This window comes from Malaclemys terrapin, chromosome 4 (assembly GCF_027887155.1).
Source record: "Malaclemys terrapin pileata isolate rMalTer1 chromosome 4, rMalTer1.hap1, whole genome shotgun sequence".
NCBI lineage: Eukaryota > Metazoa > Chordata > Testudines > Emydidae > Malaclemys > Malaclemys terrapin.
In genome coordinates, this window is record NC_071508.1 from 145424950 (window position 1) to 145444009 (window position 19060).

A 19060-nucleotide genomic window follows, 5' to 3' on the forward strand; every position below is an offset into this window, starting at 1 on the left:
TATCCAGTTCTCACTTCCCAGTCCTTTAAAATTAAAGAAGGGAGAAAAGGAAAATAGGAAGTTTCAGGTCAGGAAAAGCGGGCTACTCACATACCCAGGTGTATTTTTTTGCTGCTAGAGAAAGAAAGTGGAAGGAAACTACATCTACAGACATATTGAAGGGAATCAAGGGAAAATACTGAAAGGAAATATTTTTGATGAAAAAGGGAATTGCTCAAAAAGATGTTAGATGAAAATAGTTCCTGAAAACAGTACATGAGAAACCCACTCACAAAGGACCTCAAGCATATGAATAGAGAGAATGAGCTATATTCCATCAATAGGCACCTCTGACTGTTTGGATAGCTAATGGACATGTGAGGGCCTACTAGGTGAGGAAACCCTGCTAGTGGATAAACTTGATGCAAAGAGGTACAGCCACAGGAACACTGAATCTGTGCAGCACTTCAGGCCAAAGAGAAGCGAAGAACAGGACCGCAAGACTGAAGCTGGACTTGCAGCCAAGGAGCTGAAAAGTTGATTCTTCTCTGAAATGAGACCGCATGTTGAGTAATCTTTTGTTCTTAAGAACAATGCTTTGGCATTAACTGAACAGAGTAAGGAAGAGTACCATGTACAAACTCACAAAGGTTAATGTGTTGGTAACCTGAAGCTTCTTATTGTAAGTGGTAAGTACTTGGTAATGGTCTGTACCCGTGGTTCTCAACCAGGGGTATGTGTACCCCTAGAGGTACACAGTGGTCTTCCAGGGGGTTCATTAACTCATCTAGATATTTGCCTGCTTTTACAACCGGCTACATAAAAAGCACTGGCAAAATCAGTACAAACTAAAATTTCATACAGACAATGTCTTCTTTATACTGCTCTATATACTATACACTGAAATGGAATAGGAAATATTGTACTTCCAATTGATTTATTTTATAATTATGGTAAAAATGAGAAAGTATGCAATTTTTCAGTAATAGTGTGCTGTGCAGTTGTATGTCTGTCTGATTTTTGTAAGCAAGCAGTTTAAATTGGTGAAACTTGGGGGTATGTAAGACAAATAGGACTCCTGAAAGGGGTACAGTAGTCTGGAAAAGTTGAGAGCCACTGTTCTATATTTATCTTCCTGGTACAGCTTTTGGGTTTTCCCCTATTAAGTTCTAAAAACTTAAAATTATCTCTTGTTTTGTATTGTGGTTTGCCCCTCTCTCTCTCCTTACAGTTAGCCCAGCTTAGCATAGCTGGATCACTGCAATGGTCTGCAGCATGGGCTTGTAGGACGTCTTCAAACATGTTATCCTAAGTCCTCTTCTTTTTCCTCCTTATCTGGCCTCCGGCATTGCACGGGTGCGGAGGGGCAGCTGCAGATAAAACACACACACAGTTACAGTTGTCCATATAGTCAAAATGAAAAGTGAAAGTGAAGAAGATTCAGACCACCCTTCAGTTGCTCCTGTAAACTTTTTAAACCAGACATGCTTACTGACACTTTTGCTTTGGAGTGCTTGTGCACGGTGCGGATGGCCCTCCAGGAGTGAGGGGAACGAGGAGGAGGGAATTGCTCGGTTGCATGAAACTGTGTATAAAGTAAGAGCACTAAATGCTGGCACCAGTTTCCACAGGTAGTGATGGCTTTAGCTGATATCTCACTCCTGAAGCTAACAAAGGCAGAGCTGCTGCTGGCGGCATCCCAGAGTTGCCTGGTCCTGTATGCTGCTAGCAGAGGTGAAAGTAAGCCAGTACGGGCTGGTACAGTGTACCAGTAAGGAAGTGGCTGAAGCATTCAGTAATTAAAAAAAAAAAGGGGGGGGGGGGCAGATTTATCGCTTGAATTAAATATATTTTACGTTCTCTAGAAACAAAATGCTCCTTTTCAGTTTTTACTTCTTGTCAGGTGGAAGACGTTCATGTAATTCAAAACGTTAGCTTTTGAGTGCCAGCAGGGTAACCGCTTGCTTCTTATTGGTCACGTCTGTCATGTCAGGCACGCAATTTACAGTAGAAAGCACGCGGTGTGACAGTCCCCTCCATTGGAACATTATAATTAAATGTAGTTGATTGCAGAATCTCACACTGCATAATTCAGCCTTCGCTAAGAGGGAGCAACTCGCCAGCAGAATGGATTACAGTAAACCTCCCTCTCTGCAAGCCAACAGACCGCCCCTAAGCATCATTGGAGAGGGAATCAGAGCTGATCTTGGAGATTAGGGGAGCTGAAAGGTGGCAGGTGGGGCAGTCCTAAGGAGGGCAATGCGAGCAGGACTCAGTAGTATGATTGTGAGGAAACCCTTAGGTGCCAACTTTCCCCAGTGCCAGTGGGTGCTTGCACCCCCTGGCCCCCCCCGACTCTACCCTTTCCCCACCCCAGCCCCGCTCCTATTCCAACCCCTTCCCCAAACTCCCCGCTCCAACTCTGCCCCCTCCTTGCCCCTATTGGACCCCTTCCCCAAATCCCCACCCTGGCCCTGCTTCTACCCCGAGCACGCCGCATTCCCCCCCCCCTTCTCCCCCTCCCTCTCAGCGCTTGCTGTGCCCGCAGCTGTTTCGCAGCACAAGCACTGGGAGCTGGGGGGGGGGGGAGTGGGCACCCACCAATTTTTCCCCGTGGATGCTCCAGCACCTATGAGAAAACCCCTTGCTCCCTACCCAGTTTGCTGTTGGGCTGGTTTTCCTGTGGGCCACCCACTCTCCAGCATGCAGATCCACATGCACGGGCCCTTGGGGAACGAGGCAGCTTGTGGGGGCGAGTGTTGTGTGCACACTGCAAGACAAAGAGGTGGCTTTGTACTCCATGCCCAGGGCGCTGTGCTCTGCTCCCAGCCCTTGGGTTCATTCATTATCCAGCCAGCTGCGGAAGGGAGAGCTCACCTGGCTGCAATTGAGGAGAACCAGAGCCAGGGATCCTCCTTCCTTCTCCTCTACCCTGGCTCTCTGGGGGAGTCTCTGCAGCAGTCCCTGTTGCAGGTGGCTGGGGGGTGCCAGAGGCAGGAGCCAGCAGCGAGGGGGGCAGGGAGCAAGGCATGGCACTTGTCAGAGCACAAGCTGGGTTCCGAAGCAGCTAGTGCCCCGGATGAAACTTTTGTCTCCCGCCTCTTTCCCACTGGAGCAGCTTGCTGTTGTTTGCTGGTCTGTGACACCCCCCACCCCCAGGCCTCTGCCTGTCTTACACCCGAACGGGCATGTTTAAACGTGAAAGTGAGGCAATGGGGGATTGTCCATCAAAAAGAAGAGCAACAAATGAAGCTGAAAGCCCTTCACAAAAGGGTATGGCTACACAGTGGACATTAAAGTGCTCCTGTAACGTTTCAGCACTGTAAGTGGCAGTGTAGACAGTGCTCCCAGCACTGGGACCTATTCCCCTCACAGAGGTGGTTTTATTACAGTGCTGGGAGAGCTCTCTCCCAGCGCTGGAGTCGTGACTACACAGTTACGTCAAAGCGCTGTTGGCTGTGTAGACATACCTTTTAAAGTTACTACCATTGCTCTAGAATAAAACTAGTAGAGAGCTACTGTATCAGTCGTGCAAAGGGATCCATGAAGTTCAGTGTGTAAGAGGGGAGGTGGGAAGGGAGGGTTGCGATACGACCGTACCAGTAAGAAATTTAAGTTACTTTCGCCCCTGGCCGCTAGGCGGTGTACTGAAATGGTGCCTGCCAAAGTTCTCATTGACTGGGGTGGGAGAGAGCCCTACTGTGGAGAAATAGGGCTGCCATCCCTAGAAACTTTCGGAAGAGGGTTGCAGAATACCTCCATGAAACTTAATGTAGACCAGGCCTAAGAGTTAGAGACCAGGAGAAAGAGAGTGTGCATGTGTGCGTATCCTCGCATATTGCACCAGTGACTCAACCTGGTTCAGATCTGCTTTGTAATTGCGGACAAATGGACGCAGCATGTAGTCCTGTTCTTGGGGGGATCTTGCCTACTCATGACTAGCACCTTTTAAGCAGGGTGAATACAAACTGATTTAAAAAAAAATAAAGATAGGATTTTTGGACCTAAATTAAATACGACATTTTAAAAAATAAACCTTATTTGAAATTGACAACTTATGTTAAGGCCTAAATTTATTGTAATGATTTAAAATAAATATATAATACATATTTGCTGCCAAGTTTTTTTAAAAAAAAGTCAGGCCACTGAATGGGTGGAAGTCACTGGCCACGCACCTGGAACCAGAGTTAGAAGTGCTAAGGTGGATTTTGACCGCAGTAGCATCTTCTGCATGTGCACAGAGAATATTTTCTTCACTTCAGTTTATGCCACTAGTTCAGGTCAATATTTGATTAATTCAAAGTTAAGAAACCCATTGGGAGTGGGAAAGAGAGATGCTTGTTTTTCCTCTTCTAATCTATGAATAAAAAATAGGTGTGAGAAGATGAGGTTCTAGTTCTAATATCTTGAACATTTTATTTCTTGTCATTATCTGGTCAATTCACTAATTGCTTCCTTTTTGTTTAACAAATCGGTTTGTTTTAAATGCAAAACATGTTTTGATTAACTTTTTTGTAGGTGTCCAGCACATTTAACATAAAGTAAAAATTAAGAATCTGAATAAATATAAATTAAGCTATATAATTGTTTAATACCTAAGGATAGCTCTAGTGTATCCTCTTTCTGGTAGAAAAAAGAAGCACCAATTTAGCTGAAATACTGTATTTAGTTGCAAATCAGCATGTTTTATTGGTTACCAACTAATGAGAATCAGCAGTTCTGGAGAAAATAACTAAAAAGTACAAATACAAGACATGATTAAAATCAACTATTTATCATCAAGACTTCTGCTTGTTGATTTAACTTCATTAAAACCACTTTGAAAATCAATCCATCCTGATCTTAAGGGTCTGTGCCTTTGGTGATACTTGTCCAGCTAGTCATGCCAATAAAGTCTTATTGAGTTTAATTGTTTATACTTTCCTTAACATGACATGGTTGCTGTACAATCGAGTACATTTAATAGTTAAAGCATGCTACTGAAACTCAGGGCTTCTGGTTCTGTTCCTACCTCTGCTGTGATTCGTTGTGTGACTCTGGATGTGTGATTTTTAAACACTCAGATTCAGTATTTGGAATAGTAGAAGGAAATGTGTTCATTAATTGCAGTGCATAGAAGCAAAACCCCCTCTCCTTACTGGTAACAGCTGTTACCAGTAAGACAAATTAGTAGAAAATTGAGACATTTTTAATGAACATTTAGAAACCTATGATAGGACTTAATTGAAACACTTTTAAGTGTCTCTCTGCAAAACTAACTTTAACAACTGGTTGCATTTTATAACTTGGATCTCACATTTTGTTACATCAGAAAACACGAAAAATTCCTAAACCTAACATGGCCATTGAAGTCTGACCTAATGGGGCTATTGCTAAATATAGTTTTATCCAAGCTGTCTTTTTAGAAACTTGCTGTTTTTAAATGACCACGAATAGAACTGCATTTGTAAATCTAGCAAGTTTTGTTTGAATAAAGAAAGATAACTATCTGTAAGATAGCCACAAGATTCTTTGCATAACTGTTTGATTTTTATCTTTCTTAATGCACACCATTTCTTATTATATGCAGAGCATTCGTCTCGGCCCAAAAGACAATCAAAGTCCACCTTCTATAGCACTGAAATTAGTGTTAGAGATTCAAAATGATTCTATTTTCAGTGTCAACTTCATGAACTTTCAGGATAGCAGAAGCTGGACTTCATGTCCAAAGTTCATTGTAATGATGTGTCAGATTTTTTAGAGTAGCCAAGGCTTGTGTAAGTTTGCATGCTTTTCTATATTTGGTTTTGTTTAATTTGATTGTACAAAGCTGCTGAAAAGTTTAGCTGACATTCTCACTTTCTGGCTGCAGTATTCTACCAATAGGATCCCCCCCCATGCTTAAAGAAACTGTCCCTTTATATTCTGTGAACTTTCTTAGTGATCCTGAGATCAAGATAGTATGAAGGTATAAAGGAGAAGGAAGATGCATTGTAATTCAGATTCTTCTTCCATCTCTCCTTGCCTGAGCATCAGTTAGCTTCAGAAGTTCAGAGATGTGCTTGTGGAACTGTGGGGTGGTTTTTTTTTTGTTTTTGTTTTTTTAAACTCCTAGAATAATATATTCAGTATACAGCATTTGTACTGTTGGGCATCTGCCTTTTGAGGTTGGCTATTTTAAAAATGCTTGTTTTGGTGCTTGCTTGTTAGCTAGTTCTTTAAACTCCCAGATTTTAGAAGTGGAGAAGACAGTCTTTTTACAGTAGATGTTAGCTATCCGCTGTAACTCGGATCAACTAATTCTGCTATACTTAGCAGTATATGATCACAAGAGAATCTGCTTTTAATATAACACCAGAGGATTGGCAAAGCCTTTCCATCTGTGGATGTACTTTGCAGCATAATTTTAGTTAGCTTCCTTTTCATTGTTGATAAAGTCTGAAATCTTAGCAAAGCTCGAAAGGGTTCTTTGTCACTGGAAATTTTTCAGTTGAGACTGGATGTTTTTCTGAAAGGCATTATCTAATTGACACAGGAATTTGGAGGGGTAGTTCTATGTCATGTGTTCTACTGGAGGTGAGATGATCACTCTGGTGCCTTCTAGCCTTACGCCTGGCCTACACTGGGGGAGGTGGGGGTCGATCTAAGTTAAGCAATTTCAGCTACGTGAATAACCTAGCTGAAGACGACTTACTTAGATCGACTTACCGTGGTGTCTTCACTGCGATGAGTCAACTACTGCTGCTCCCCCATTGACTCTGCTTGCACCTCTCGCCGAGCTGGAGTACAGGAGTCGACGGGAGAGCGCTCGGGGGTTGATTTATCGTGTCTAGAGTAGATGCGATAAATTGACCCCCGCTGGATCGATCATTGCCTGCTGATCCGGCAGGTAGTGTAGACATACCCTTAGAGTCTGTCAGTCTATGAAATACATAGGTGATCATACTCTTAATATTTACTTTATGAGTAAACCTCTAATTTTGGTAAACCTTTTAGGACTCTCATGCATACATGTACATGACCTTCTGTGGAAGCATTTTATTTGCAATAAAAATGTATATAGCAGACATTCATTTTTGATTGAACTTTTTTATGCCGACACATAGCCCATCATCTTCAAAAAGTGAATCCAGTGCAGTGGGGCAGCTTGCAACACACCAGTTGAGGGTGGGGGGAGCATTTTTGTCCCTAGTCTTGGCAGCTGACCTGACCCACAGCATAATTTAGAGCAGCCTCAGAAACCTCTTACATGCTGTTTTGCTCCAGTGATCCTTGCTGGCAGAGCACACTGTGTGGCCCGGCTGCTTAGGTTATTGTGAGAGGGGAGGGATTAGAACTGTGTAACCAGTTCTAAACCAGCCAAGCTTGGGACGATCCTCATTTGCTCACTTAAGGCAACTTTAAGTCCAGGGACGTCTCCAGGGTTTTTGCTGCCCCAAGCGGCAGGGGAAAAAAACACAAATTGCGATCGCCGGTACTCTCGTGGCAGCTCCACTGCTCTGCTTTCTTCTTTGGCGGCCGGTCCTTCCCTCAGAGAGGGACCGAGGGACTTGGTCGCCGAAGAGCCTGACGTGCCTCCCCTTCCCCTTGGCCACCCCAAGCACCTGCTTGCCGAGCTGGTGCCTGGAGCCGGCCCTGTTTAAGTCCCCTTTGCACCACTTAACCAGTGCAAATGAGATTTGGCAATACTAAGGATCTACTTTACCACACAAGATGTCAAGAAAGACAAGGGGATAATAAGAGGATTGAAGAAGGAGAGAACACTGGATACCCTTTAAGCAATCAGAATCCTAACATGGTTCATGAATTGCGCTCTCCCTTGCCTCATGTCAAGTAAATCTTACTAGCTTGTTGGATTCTGAGGAAAGAGCTATGTCATTATTCTCTATGTATATTCTCCACCTATGGAACTGTAGACAAATGTCAAAGTGGTACAGAGTAGCACTTGCATTGTTGTTGATGTACTTATCTTTAAAAGTGTAATGGGGGAAACCGCATTTGTCATGTTTGAAGCACAAAAGAATCCGAGACCGTGTCATGCAGCAAGTGGGAGTGTGGACTTCCATTCTGCGTTTTGCAACATACAGTATGTGCTGCAGGTATGTGTGTGTAGGTTATTCTCTATCTGAGATGCCTTTTGGGGTGTGTGTGTGTGTGTGTGTGTGTGTCCCAATTTGACCTCTTCTATAAAGAGGCCTGATTTTCAAAGGGTCAGTGATCTCTTGATGTTAGTAGGCGCTATTTGTGATTGTTAGGGGTAGGGTATGGGGTTAAATCACTTGTTTTTCACTAGATTACTCTGAAAGGGAGGTTTTAAAAAACGATGCTTCTGTTTGAAAACCTCATACCCTTACTGTTTATAAGTAACCAGTGAGGAAAGTATCTTTCTTGTTTTATTCATTTAAGGGCACTTTGTGTAGAATCAGTTAGACTTTCGTCCCTGTATAGGTGACCCGTTTCACCTTTTGGTTGTGTGGATCTCTTGTATTGCAACCTGGGAGAGAAAAATAGGCAATAACTGTAAAACCTCAAAAATTGACAAGGGGAATGAGCAGCAGATGCCTTCAGTATGAGATCTTGGCTGTGAGATCCTTAGTAAGTCACTTGAACTTTTTGTGCCTCTGTTTTCCCTCCTAGCCTTTGTCTTGTCACTAATAATTAATATCGTGGTGGTGCCTAGAAGCCCACTGTGCTAGGTGCTGTACAAATACATAACAGAGACAGTCCTTGCCTCAAGGACTGTCTTCCAATCGAAGTAGAAGAGAATAGACAACAGAGACATATAACAGACAAGGGAAGCACAAAGAAACAATGAGACAATACTGCTTGCTCAAAAAGCAAGTGGTTACAACACACCAGTTTGCTAACTGCTTAGGTGCTGCCAGAAAAAATGTATAACCTCTCACTGTATTTCTACAACATCTGAAATCGCTGTCCCATTGTGTTTGTTGTGGCCACTAGGTGCTATTGGAATACAAATAATGCATCTTAAAATACTTATTTGAAATTGACTAGATTTCAAGTTAGAGAGAGGTGAGTGAGGTAATATCTATTATTGGACCAACTTCTGTTGGTGAAAGATACCAGCTTTTGAGCTGTACCGAGCTTGTCAGGTCTGGGAAAGGTACCTACACTGCATTTAACAACAGATTTCATGTTGATTGTCACTTTTTTAATGAATACATTTTTAAGTAGAAGTAAAAACTGTTCTTAATCTAATTTTTTTCAAATTACTTTTCCCCCCCCCCAGATGTCAAGAAAGATTGGTCAGATCATGCACTATGGTGGGAAAAGAAGAGAACCTGGCTCCTTAAAACTCACTGGACCTTGGATAAGTATGGCATACAAGCTGATGCTAAGCTCCAGTTCACTCCTCAACACAAATTACTCCGCCTTCAGCTTCCAAATATGAAGTACGTGAAGGTGAAAGTGAACTTCTCTGATAGAGTCTTCAAAGCTGTCTCTGACATCTGTAAGACGTTCAGTAAGTATCAGATACTTAGAAAACTAAGAGGCCTTCTTCTGGTAGCTAGACAGCTGTAATTGTGTAGTCAGTTTAAAGTGGCGTTTATCTTCAGTGTCAGCCTTGTAGAAAATCAAACATGAAGTTTAACTTTTTCTCCTGTCTTGGGTTACACATGCTGATGCTACCTGATGTTAGTCTGTTTTACTACCTGGGAATAAGATAACTTGGTTTTTATGAAAATCTTGTCCTGTCAGTGTAATTACTTAATTGACGGTCCTTAAGTTTGTAGACTTTCAACTATCTTAATAGGTAAAGAAATCTTTTGCCCATCAAAATCAAACATAATTTTTAACAAATACAGCCTAGGGAAACAGTCCTTATTAAACAAGGATGTACTCAAACTTTGCCATTTTGTTAAAATTGTTGGTGTTACCTCTTACTTTGTATGTAAAAGCACACTGGATAACTTTAAAAAAGCCAGTTTCAATTTAGAGGCTTTGTTTATCTGCCAGGTTCTCTGTTCTCCAGTGGAGAATCAAGTTAGTGACCAAATGAGGGTATTTCACCACAAAACTGTCTGGTGTAGTGAAAGCATTGGTTCCATCTTCCCTTGTCTTGCTGAAAGTACTTTTGCTTTGCTCTGCCTGATGCATGTAGAAGAGTGTTCCCAAAGCCTGTGAATGGCATTGAAGAATACATCTATCCCTCCTCCCCTTGGGTGGGAAAGAGGTTCTAGGAACCCTGTACCTGTACACTAGGCTTACCGCTTGTGTGATTGCATTTCACGTCAAATGTGGAGAACCCCCGCTACCTATCCTGGCTATTGGGTGTTCATGGTCTCCAGGGTCTAGTCCTTCTCTCTCCACTCGCCAAATTGTGCATATTAGTAATACATTCTGATTTGGAGGAAGTATGTGTAAGAGGTGGTTATCTGTAAATGTCTAACTTTAGTTTAATGGTTACCGCCTTCTAGTTACCATCTCCTCATAGCAGTCTGTGTTAGTCTTGCTTATGTGGGAGGATTGTGTTGTTTTCCTTCACTCCAAGGCAGTCTCGGCTCCAAAAGAAAATGAGCATCAGAGTGCTGTCTTCCTAACCGGAGTCTGCAATTTGAGCTCTGTCATAGTAAATCTATTTTGGTTTTCAAAAAGAAGATATAGATTACTCATTCATGTCATTAGGCAGGAAGTGTTCAGCTATAAGTGAACTGTTATGACATAAATAACAATGTTATGCACAAATTATGAAGCTGATTAAGATTCTTTATAGTAGCCTTTTTAGTGCTGTTTTAATGGCAACTGAAAATTGACACTTTTAAAAAATAAAGCTTACCCAGCATTATTTTAGAATAAATGCCCCCTTTTTACTTTTTTTAATACCTTATCTATTCAGGTATTTAAACTTTTTCTTCCTAAAGATGTGACAAACTCCTGCTTTGTTGCTAGTGAATTTTTGTAGCAATGAGTCACATCAGGAGATTCTGATGTAGACAGTCACCTAAGGAAAGATTTCTTCTTACTAGCTGGTGCCACAGAACATTCAGAACCTTAAAAGGGCTTAAATTGTAGTACTTATTTTGTTGGGTTTTGGTATATTTTAAGAAGGAAATTCTCAAACTAAGGGAGTGTTGCGAAATAACTTTTTCCTCCATCCTACCCAACTAACCTAACTGCAACCGTCTGTGAATGAGAGGTAACTCTTCATTGCAGCTGGGCGCTATGCAGTTATTGGGAGTTACTGTTTCCTGAGTCCCTTCTCTCTCCCACTCCCCCCCAAGCTTTTGAAGAGTTTGAGTACTGAGGCATGTTGGTTTTGCAGAATTTCTTCCCAGTCCAGGAGACCACAGAGAATGCCCACTGGGTAAGTGGGCTGATTGTTTTGTCTTGTCAAATCTGCCCAGGGAGTATTTGTTACTGAATGTCTGAGGGGAGAGAGCCAGTTATCCCAAGCATGGATTCACATTTTTCTTACTCAGAAAAGAATCTGAAAGGTCCCCTGGGTGTGAGAATGGGGTCTCACTAGAAAATAGAGTGCCCTGCTGTTCTTGGCATCTGTCTGGCCACTTAGTGACCAAACTAGTTATTAGCTGGTTAGATGAGGTGAAGGTTTTTGTTTTTGTTTTCATTTCCCCTAAAGGGTGTGGGTAGCAGGAATCTAACTAAGCCCCTTGGGCAAACAATCTGAACTATGTTGCTCAAAACATTAAGGGCTTCCACCAACATCCTCTGTTCTTCCCTAGCGGCTCCTGAACATTAGACTTGGTGTTAGGGGGGCTAGCTCATCCCAGCTCTTTGCAACACCTCTTCTCCTGGGGCATGGAGTTGTGGGGGGGGGGGGGGGGGGGGTTCTCTCTTTTTAAAGAACCCCTGGATTTTACCCTACCTGACATGTCAGGCAACAAGTTTAGCTTCCCAGAAAAGAAACCTACATCTAGTTCCAGTTTTGGGAAACAGAAACTGTTTCCTTTTACTACCCGGTATACAGCCCAAGCCTTCCTTCTCAGCCCAAGCATGGGCTCAAAGGCTTTGAGCAATCAGCTAGCTCCCTTTTACTTGCATCAAGGCAAATCTGAAAGAGGTTGCATTTTATTTTTCAACCCAGTGGGAAGCCATCTTCTTGGCTTCTTGAGTCATTTTCCATTATTTCCCAAGGGTATCCTGTTTGTGTTTTTCCTCGCGCTTCCTTTGCTCCCCAGAATAATATCTCCCCTCCACTTTTCCCAGGTCAAGAGAAAGAGAAATAGACAACATAAAACTCTAAAAGGAGATCATGGCTTAAAGCATTTCCTATGTTGCAGTTTTCTACGGCTTGCCAATCTTTGTAGTATTTGAGTGCCGATGGGGGAGTGGCTAATTCTTGTAGCCAGTATTTTGCTGATTATTTTGAGATTTGTCCAGTTTAGCCCTGAAAACAGCAGATAGTAACCACACCAGTGGTACTTACCTACCTGCAGTGTCCCTTTTTTATCTGACTTTAAAAATGGAGCAATTTATAATCCAGTGTTGTCTGAATCAGAGTGCAGGAGAAAAACTGTCTGACTAAATCACTCCCTTGTGTTTCGGCTGTACTGGTACGCTCTCTTTTAACCCCCAGAACACTTAAGATCCACTGAATTGTATGGTTAAGTATGGAATGATTAAGTGAATGTAATCCTTGATGCTGTGAATCATAGTGAGCAAGCTAGTTAAGTAGTTATATTTTTAGAACATTACATGTAAACAGGTGTATTGTTGGTGAATTTATTTATTAAAGTTACGAAATGCTAGAATTAAGGTTGTACAGGGTACCTTAATTTGGCCCCTTGTATGCATGCATTATGATAGTTCTTAATTACATGATCACATATTATTTTTCTTTTCCAAACAACCCCTGTTCAATTCAGTGCACAGGATGGTCAGTGCTCACTTAATGAGCAGTAATGGAATATTTTTGTTTTCTCCGTGTTCAGTGTGTCTCCATCCCTTATTGATTGCACACTATACAATCCCTGCCTTCAGAGCGGAAGTTTTCATTTCCTCATGAGGGTTTCTGTGGTGCTTATCATTGCAGTATCTGAGTGCGTCACAAATAATATTTTATTTTCACAGGCCCCCTTGAGATGAGGTGGTATTATTTTATAGATAAGGATCTGAGGCATGAAGACAAAGGTCAAAAGTATCCACTAATTTTGGGCTCCCAATGTCTTGGATCTGCTTTCCCTCCTCTTCCCCCCCCCCCCAGGTTTACTTAGCATTGTAGGGCACTTTCAGAGCACAACTCCCACTGATTTCATGTGCAATTGTGAGTGTTCTGCATGTCTGCAGGTCAGACCCCACAGTCTCAATTCAAGCATCCAGAAAATGAGGAATACACAAATAGTGACCACCTCTGGAAAAATTTTGTTGTATGTTTTGTTTGTTTAAGCAATTTGACTAGCATCACGTAGGAACTCTGGAATAGGAAACGATAGGATTCAGTTCCCCAGGGCAATATTCAACTGCCTTACCCATGAGACCATTCTTTCTCTTCCTCTAATCCCCTGTGTCGTTCACTACACGTCTTCCAACCAGAGACCTGTCTGAGCTACTGGTCCTTTTATCAGGACCTGGAAGCTAGTCTCCGCAACCAGGGCCGTAGCAGCTGCTGAGGGGGAGGAAGTCCTAGCAGGATCCCTGCTACACAATTCACACCATAGTGTGCAGGTGGCGGAGCCCCCATTGGTGCACCAGAGGATGGTTCTGGCTGGTGGTATCAGACTCTCTGACCTCCTGGACTATGATGTGAGAGAGTGCGTGTGCTTCTTACCATCCACTTCCTCGCCGTGGTGTCCTGCTCTGACACAACTGGCGGGATCTGCTGCCGCCTGAGGAGGGCAAGGAACCACTCTGGACCAGCCGTTACTCCACACTGGTTCCACAGCCCTCTAGGGATATTAGTAGGCAGCTTCTCCACAGAGCCATGAGTGCGGGCATGTACCTGGCACAGGCTATGAACTCCCCTGACATCAGCCTCTTTTGCGGCGAGAGGGAGATACTGTCACACCTCTATGTAGGGTGCGTCAGGTTGCAGCCCTTCTTTTGGCTCCTCCAGAACCTCTTGCTGAGGTTCAGGCTGTACTTTTACCCACACCTCCTCATTTATGCACACCCCATCCATGGCCCCACAAAGTTGCAGGATCTCCTCAACCTTCCTCTGGCGCCAACCAAGATGGCCATCCATCAGTCCAGGAAGAGGAAGCTGTGGGGGGAGTGCGCTCTATGACTGACTGTGGGGCCTATTTCTGTTCCCTTGTTTGGTCACGTGTCCAGGCAGAGTTCCTCTGGGTTGTGTCCTCTGACTCCCTAGTGGGCACTGTTACAGGTTCTCTGCTTGGTGTCTCGCTCTGGATCCTTGGTTTTTCAACCTTTGACATCATTCCCGCCCCTGTTTCTTCATTTATTGTTCCCAGAAATCAATTGTAGCCTATGCTTGGTCATGCCTCCCCCTTAGCTGAGGAGAAAGGCCTTCAGTTGTGGGTGGGCTTAGACTTGTCTGTCCCAGTACTACAAATAGTACATATCTTCCAAGTTGTGCACAAAATTAGACACCGGTCCTTCAGACAACATCCCTAATTCATCCCCAGGTCCATCCTAAGTACTGAAAAAGGCAGGTGTCTATTTTAAAAAATCATGTAATTGAACACACATGCATGTGATATGTAATTAAACTCAGGTGGCCAAGGTAAGATTGCAAAAGTAATCTGAGTTCTGGCATTTGCTAACTTGTGAGTGCTTAACTTTTTGCATCTTACTTAATGATGTGTTTTTTAAGTGTTTGTAATTTCGTAGCCTTTCTAAAAATATATAAATAAATAAATAAATAAAATCAAACGGAAGAAACAAATTCCATCATGTGACATCAGTTGAGAACCATAAAGGTCACCAGCAGGGTTTTTAATCCTCTGCCTGGACTTTGCCACTTCTACTGCTATCGTTTACTTCATTAGTTTAAAGTTGTAATCCTCTGTGGACCAGCACTGAGAAGGATCACAAGCCCTCTTTGCCACAAGGTTTCACAGATACTCGCTGACAGCAGAGGAACAGTGAAACTCCAGAATCCTGGGTTCCCTAGAAGGGAATGTGCTCTATTTTTCGGGTACAAACTCTTCTGCCCATTTTCCCCCCACAAGCTTGACCCCTTCTGCTTTTATCTCCCCCCTGATCTCAGTCCCAGCCTCTACTGCTCAGCCTTCTCATTCCAATGCTAGTCTTGTTGCCCATCCGTTCCCACATTCCCCCACTCCTGGCTTCTCATCTGGTAGCGCTCTTCTTCCCCCCACCTTCTGTCACCTCCCCCCCTACCCCCCCATACTCTCTGTCACTACTGGCTTTGTCTCCTGCCTTAGGCTTCTTCCCTGATTTGTGTGCCCACTGCCACCCAGCTTCTTGTCCCAGCCAGTTCTAGTTCTCAGTCTGTATCCTGGCTCTGTGTCACTGATCTTCATTCTGCTCTTCTTCTGGTCTCTGTCTCCCCTTCCTGGTTCTCAGTCCTCTTGTCCCCCTTTAAATTGAGCAGCTTTCTCTTCCACACTATGTGGGTGCCAGCAGGTAAACATTGAAAGCACAGGAGAGACCGATCCCTTGCTTTTGGTTCTGGTGTCCAGATTAGATAAGTCCCGCTCAGCCCGAGGCTGGAGCATACCCAGTGTGGATGGAGTCTTCAGGGAATCAAGCTGCGAAGCTCTATTGAGTCTCTGAGCATGTGCAAACTGATTTTTCTCTCTCTCTCCCCCCTCTCCCCCCAAAGGCTTAACTTGGACAGATTTTCATGGGGATGGCGAAAGGCAGATCGTTGACGCAAAAGTGACCACCTGCTCCAAAGCATGGGGCCGCCAGTGTTGTTCAAAGGAATAGTTGCCTGAGGTTTTTTAACATAGGCAGAACAATACATTTTTCCCTAGCCTCATTCTTGGATACAGCCAAATTGTTGTGGCTAGAATTTCGCAACCCTCCTCCCCCACCCTCCCAAAGAAAAAAGAACCTGACAGTTTTATAAGCCTCTGAAAACAGGAGCTGTTTATAATGAGTAGTGCTGGGCAATCTTAACTAGAGGCTGTGTTACCAGTTGTGTGTACAATAGAGATCTTCTGTTTGCTTTACCTCTGAATATTTTCTGCTTGCTTTCCTCATGTTAGAAATTTAGCTTCTTGCCATCTTTGTTCAGAAGGACCTGAATAATAATGGCAAAAAGCCGTAATTTGAACTGTAACTTCTCCCTTAGGGAGGGGATGTTTATTTTAAACCTCTCCCATGGAGAATTATAGCACCGCGTGTCATCACTATCCAGGTCATCAAAATCTTGCTAACGTTGTCCAATAAGAGACTGAATCGGGGGCCTGACATTCTAAAAATTCCCATGGGGGGAGGGGGAGGAAAGAAGAGAGCCATGTTTGAGAGAGTGTTACAGAACAGAGAAGAAAAGGGGCCAAAAAGATCCACTTTAGCTAGTATGGATATTTGTTGCTTGAATGTGAAGACTCCGTGATGGGCAGCAATGTTCAAAAACTGACTCTTGGAACATGGGGAGGGCCACTGTTCTGTGCCTTGCAGCAATGCCTTGCAGTTATCTTAAGTGGCTTGTTTGGGTGGTTTTTTTAGTCACTGTTGAGGGGGCGAAAGGGGAGATTTCTTCCTCAGAACAAAAACGGTAAGGCTAAAAATCTTGGGTAGAATTTACTGCACTAGAAGAAAATGTGTCAAAAGAGTAACAGACCAGGAATGTGGTGGTGTGGGTTGTTTTTAAATCAATGGAACTGCGTAGCTAGGCATGGAATAACTAGCTGTTGCACTCTATACTGTTAATGGTAGTTCACAAGGTACTTGCACTATTTTCTGCGGTATGCTGCGTGTCATGGCTGACAGTGCAGTTACACTTAATATAGATGAATTACTTGGACTTGAATGTTTATTATGTCAGAGTGTCACCATAACTCTTCTGTCTTGCAGTGAATGTGATAATGCAGTGCATGACTGATTTTGCTATGAACCCATTTTCTGGAACGGGCCTTAATAGTAGGGAACTATTGTCTTCCAGCAGTTTATAAAATGAATGCATTGTAAACTTCTGGCACTGCTTCCATTACAATTACAGTCTTTTTCGCAATCAAGGTCTCGAGGGGCCTAGCATACTGGTTTCAATACAGTCAATTAGCTATAGTTTCTTATAGCGAGCAGCATCATTTCTATTACAGTAGCCACTTTGTTTAAAAAAAACAAGAGCTGGAACTTGGTAGACTAGCTCATGCAGTCTTGACAAAAGTCTTTTGTGACGATATGTACTGGCTGTCCTCTAGACTTCTAGAAACATTTTTAAACTCCACTTTTAAAACCCCTGCGCCCTTCTAGTGTATTAATATAGACAGGTAATTGATTCCTATTTATCTGGTGCAGCCTAAAGTAATTCCCAAGGACTACTACTGTCATTGACAGGTGACTTCTACCCCCTCTTCTTTTCCTTTGATGCTCATCTGAGACAGCAGGTGTTGCTTCCTCCCCCATTGGATCTGGTGGACAGGTCACCTCATGAGAGCAGCTATGCACATATGATCTCGTGAGATTGGAAGGTATGGCAGGAGTCCTGACCCTTTTGTCTGGGTGCTAGCCCTTGGACTTCTCTAGCAGCTTGCCCAAAAGATTTGGGACACTTTTTACTTCTCAGTTCTGGCCTCTAGTGGCAGGAGTGAGTAGAATTTGCTGCTGCAATGTGCATGAGATCTGGCTTCCTGCTATGCTGAAGGCCCCGTGGAACTAAATGGGCTTTACCAGACAAGTGAAGGGTCTAATGGCCCAAAGGGTAGAATTTGCCAGATGCCTCCCCAATTACCCCAAGACACGGGAATATAACTTCTATTCTCACAGGCCCTACCCTAGGAATGAGACCGATCTATAGGACTGGGCAGCGGAGTGTCTATCCCTACCTCCCGTTTGGGGTGGGGACCTGAAAGCTGAGGCTGTTTGGGGGAGGGGGAGTTGTGAAAAGAGGGCTCAGGCTATTCTGCCTTATCCTATTTTCCCCCCCTCAGAATACTAAAACGGGGGCACAGGATTTTGCTTCTCCAGCTGAACGAGCAAAGTTCAAGCAACTTTATATAACCGTTTCTGTGTGTGCCTAATCTCTGCTTGCCCTTGATAAATAGACTCTACGTGTCCAGCGATAGAATTTCTCAGGCAGGTGTTCTTGCTGACAGTTCATTTTGGAACAGAGCCTGTAGGGCAATAGGGTGCTGAAGACTAATTTTTCAGGTGCAAATTTCAGTCTCGCAGTAAGGACTATAGCGAAAGTAAAACTCTGCTTTTCAAACTATTTTTGTGTGCCTGTGTGAGATCCTGCCTGTAAGGATAACACCTTTGCAGTTTTATATTCTTAGCTTGCCCTACCCTAGATACAGATTGATGGGAGATGCGGTATTGTAGGGTACACTATATTTGAGTCAGATAAGGAGAGTATGTGCCTTCTCCTATCACAGCCTCATCTGATGGACCTTTCTATACAGCAAACAACTCCTAAAATATTCTGATGAATTGTAGGATATAGCTGTGAAGTTTGGACAGCCTTTTCTTGTGCAGGAGTTTGCAGTGTGAGTGGGGAAAATCTCTCTCTTCAATTTAGACTGTAAGCTCTTCAGGGCAGAGAACGTGACTGCCGTGCATTGTACAGCACTACTGGTGCTCAAGAAGAAATAACTCTGTATATAAGATTGCAGAAGTCTTAGTCTGCCCATAGTTCTGGTCCTGGAGCAGTAGAGCGAGGCTGACTGTAATATCATCATCTTCTACACAAGGGGAGATACTATCATTGGGGGAACCAAAATATAAGAGGAGACTGACCCAACTAGAGTGAGGAGATGTACTGTAAGGGGACTGCAGCCTTGAAAAATTCTTATCCTTCAGTAGTTCAGCCCCAGAACTTATCCTTGGTGGAAGATGAAATGTCATTTGTTCCCTGGGTCAGAAATAACTGAACGCTACAGGGATGTCACACTTCTCCACTGGGAGGAGGGGGTGTTTGGCTATACGCTCCCCTTTCTCTTCCTTAGCCTTGGAAAGGGAGGAAATAAATAGGAAGTGGAAGTGCCTAGAAGAAAATTCCCTTCCCCTTTTTTCCCCCCTGAAGTAGGAA

The 19060-nt window shown here is 43.4% G+C and overlaps 1 protein-coding gene across 6 annotated transcripts in view; it reads left to right on the forward strand.

Moving 5' to 3' along the window:
• FERMT2 (FERM domain containing kindlin 2) overlaps nt 1-19060 on the forward strand; it is a 97752-nt gene that overhangs the window by 29734 nt on the left and 48958 nt on the right. For all 6 annotated transcript variants that reach the window (XM_054025604.1, XM_054025603.1, XM_054025606.1 and 3 more), the window contains one exon: nt 9209-9442. In XM_054025604.1, the coding sequence (XP_053881579.1) occupies nt 9209-9442 (234 nt within the window). The remainder of the gene's footprint in view (nt 1-9208; nt 9443-19060) is intronic.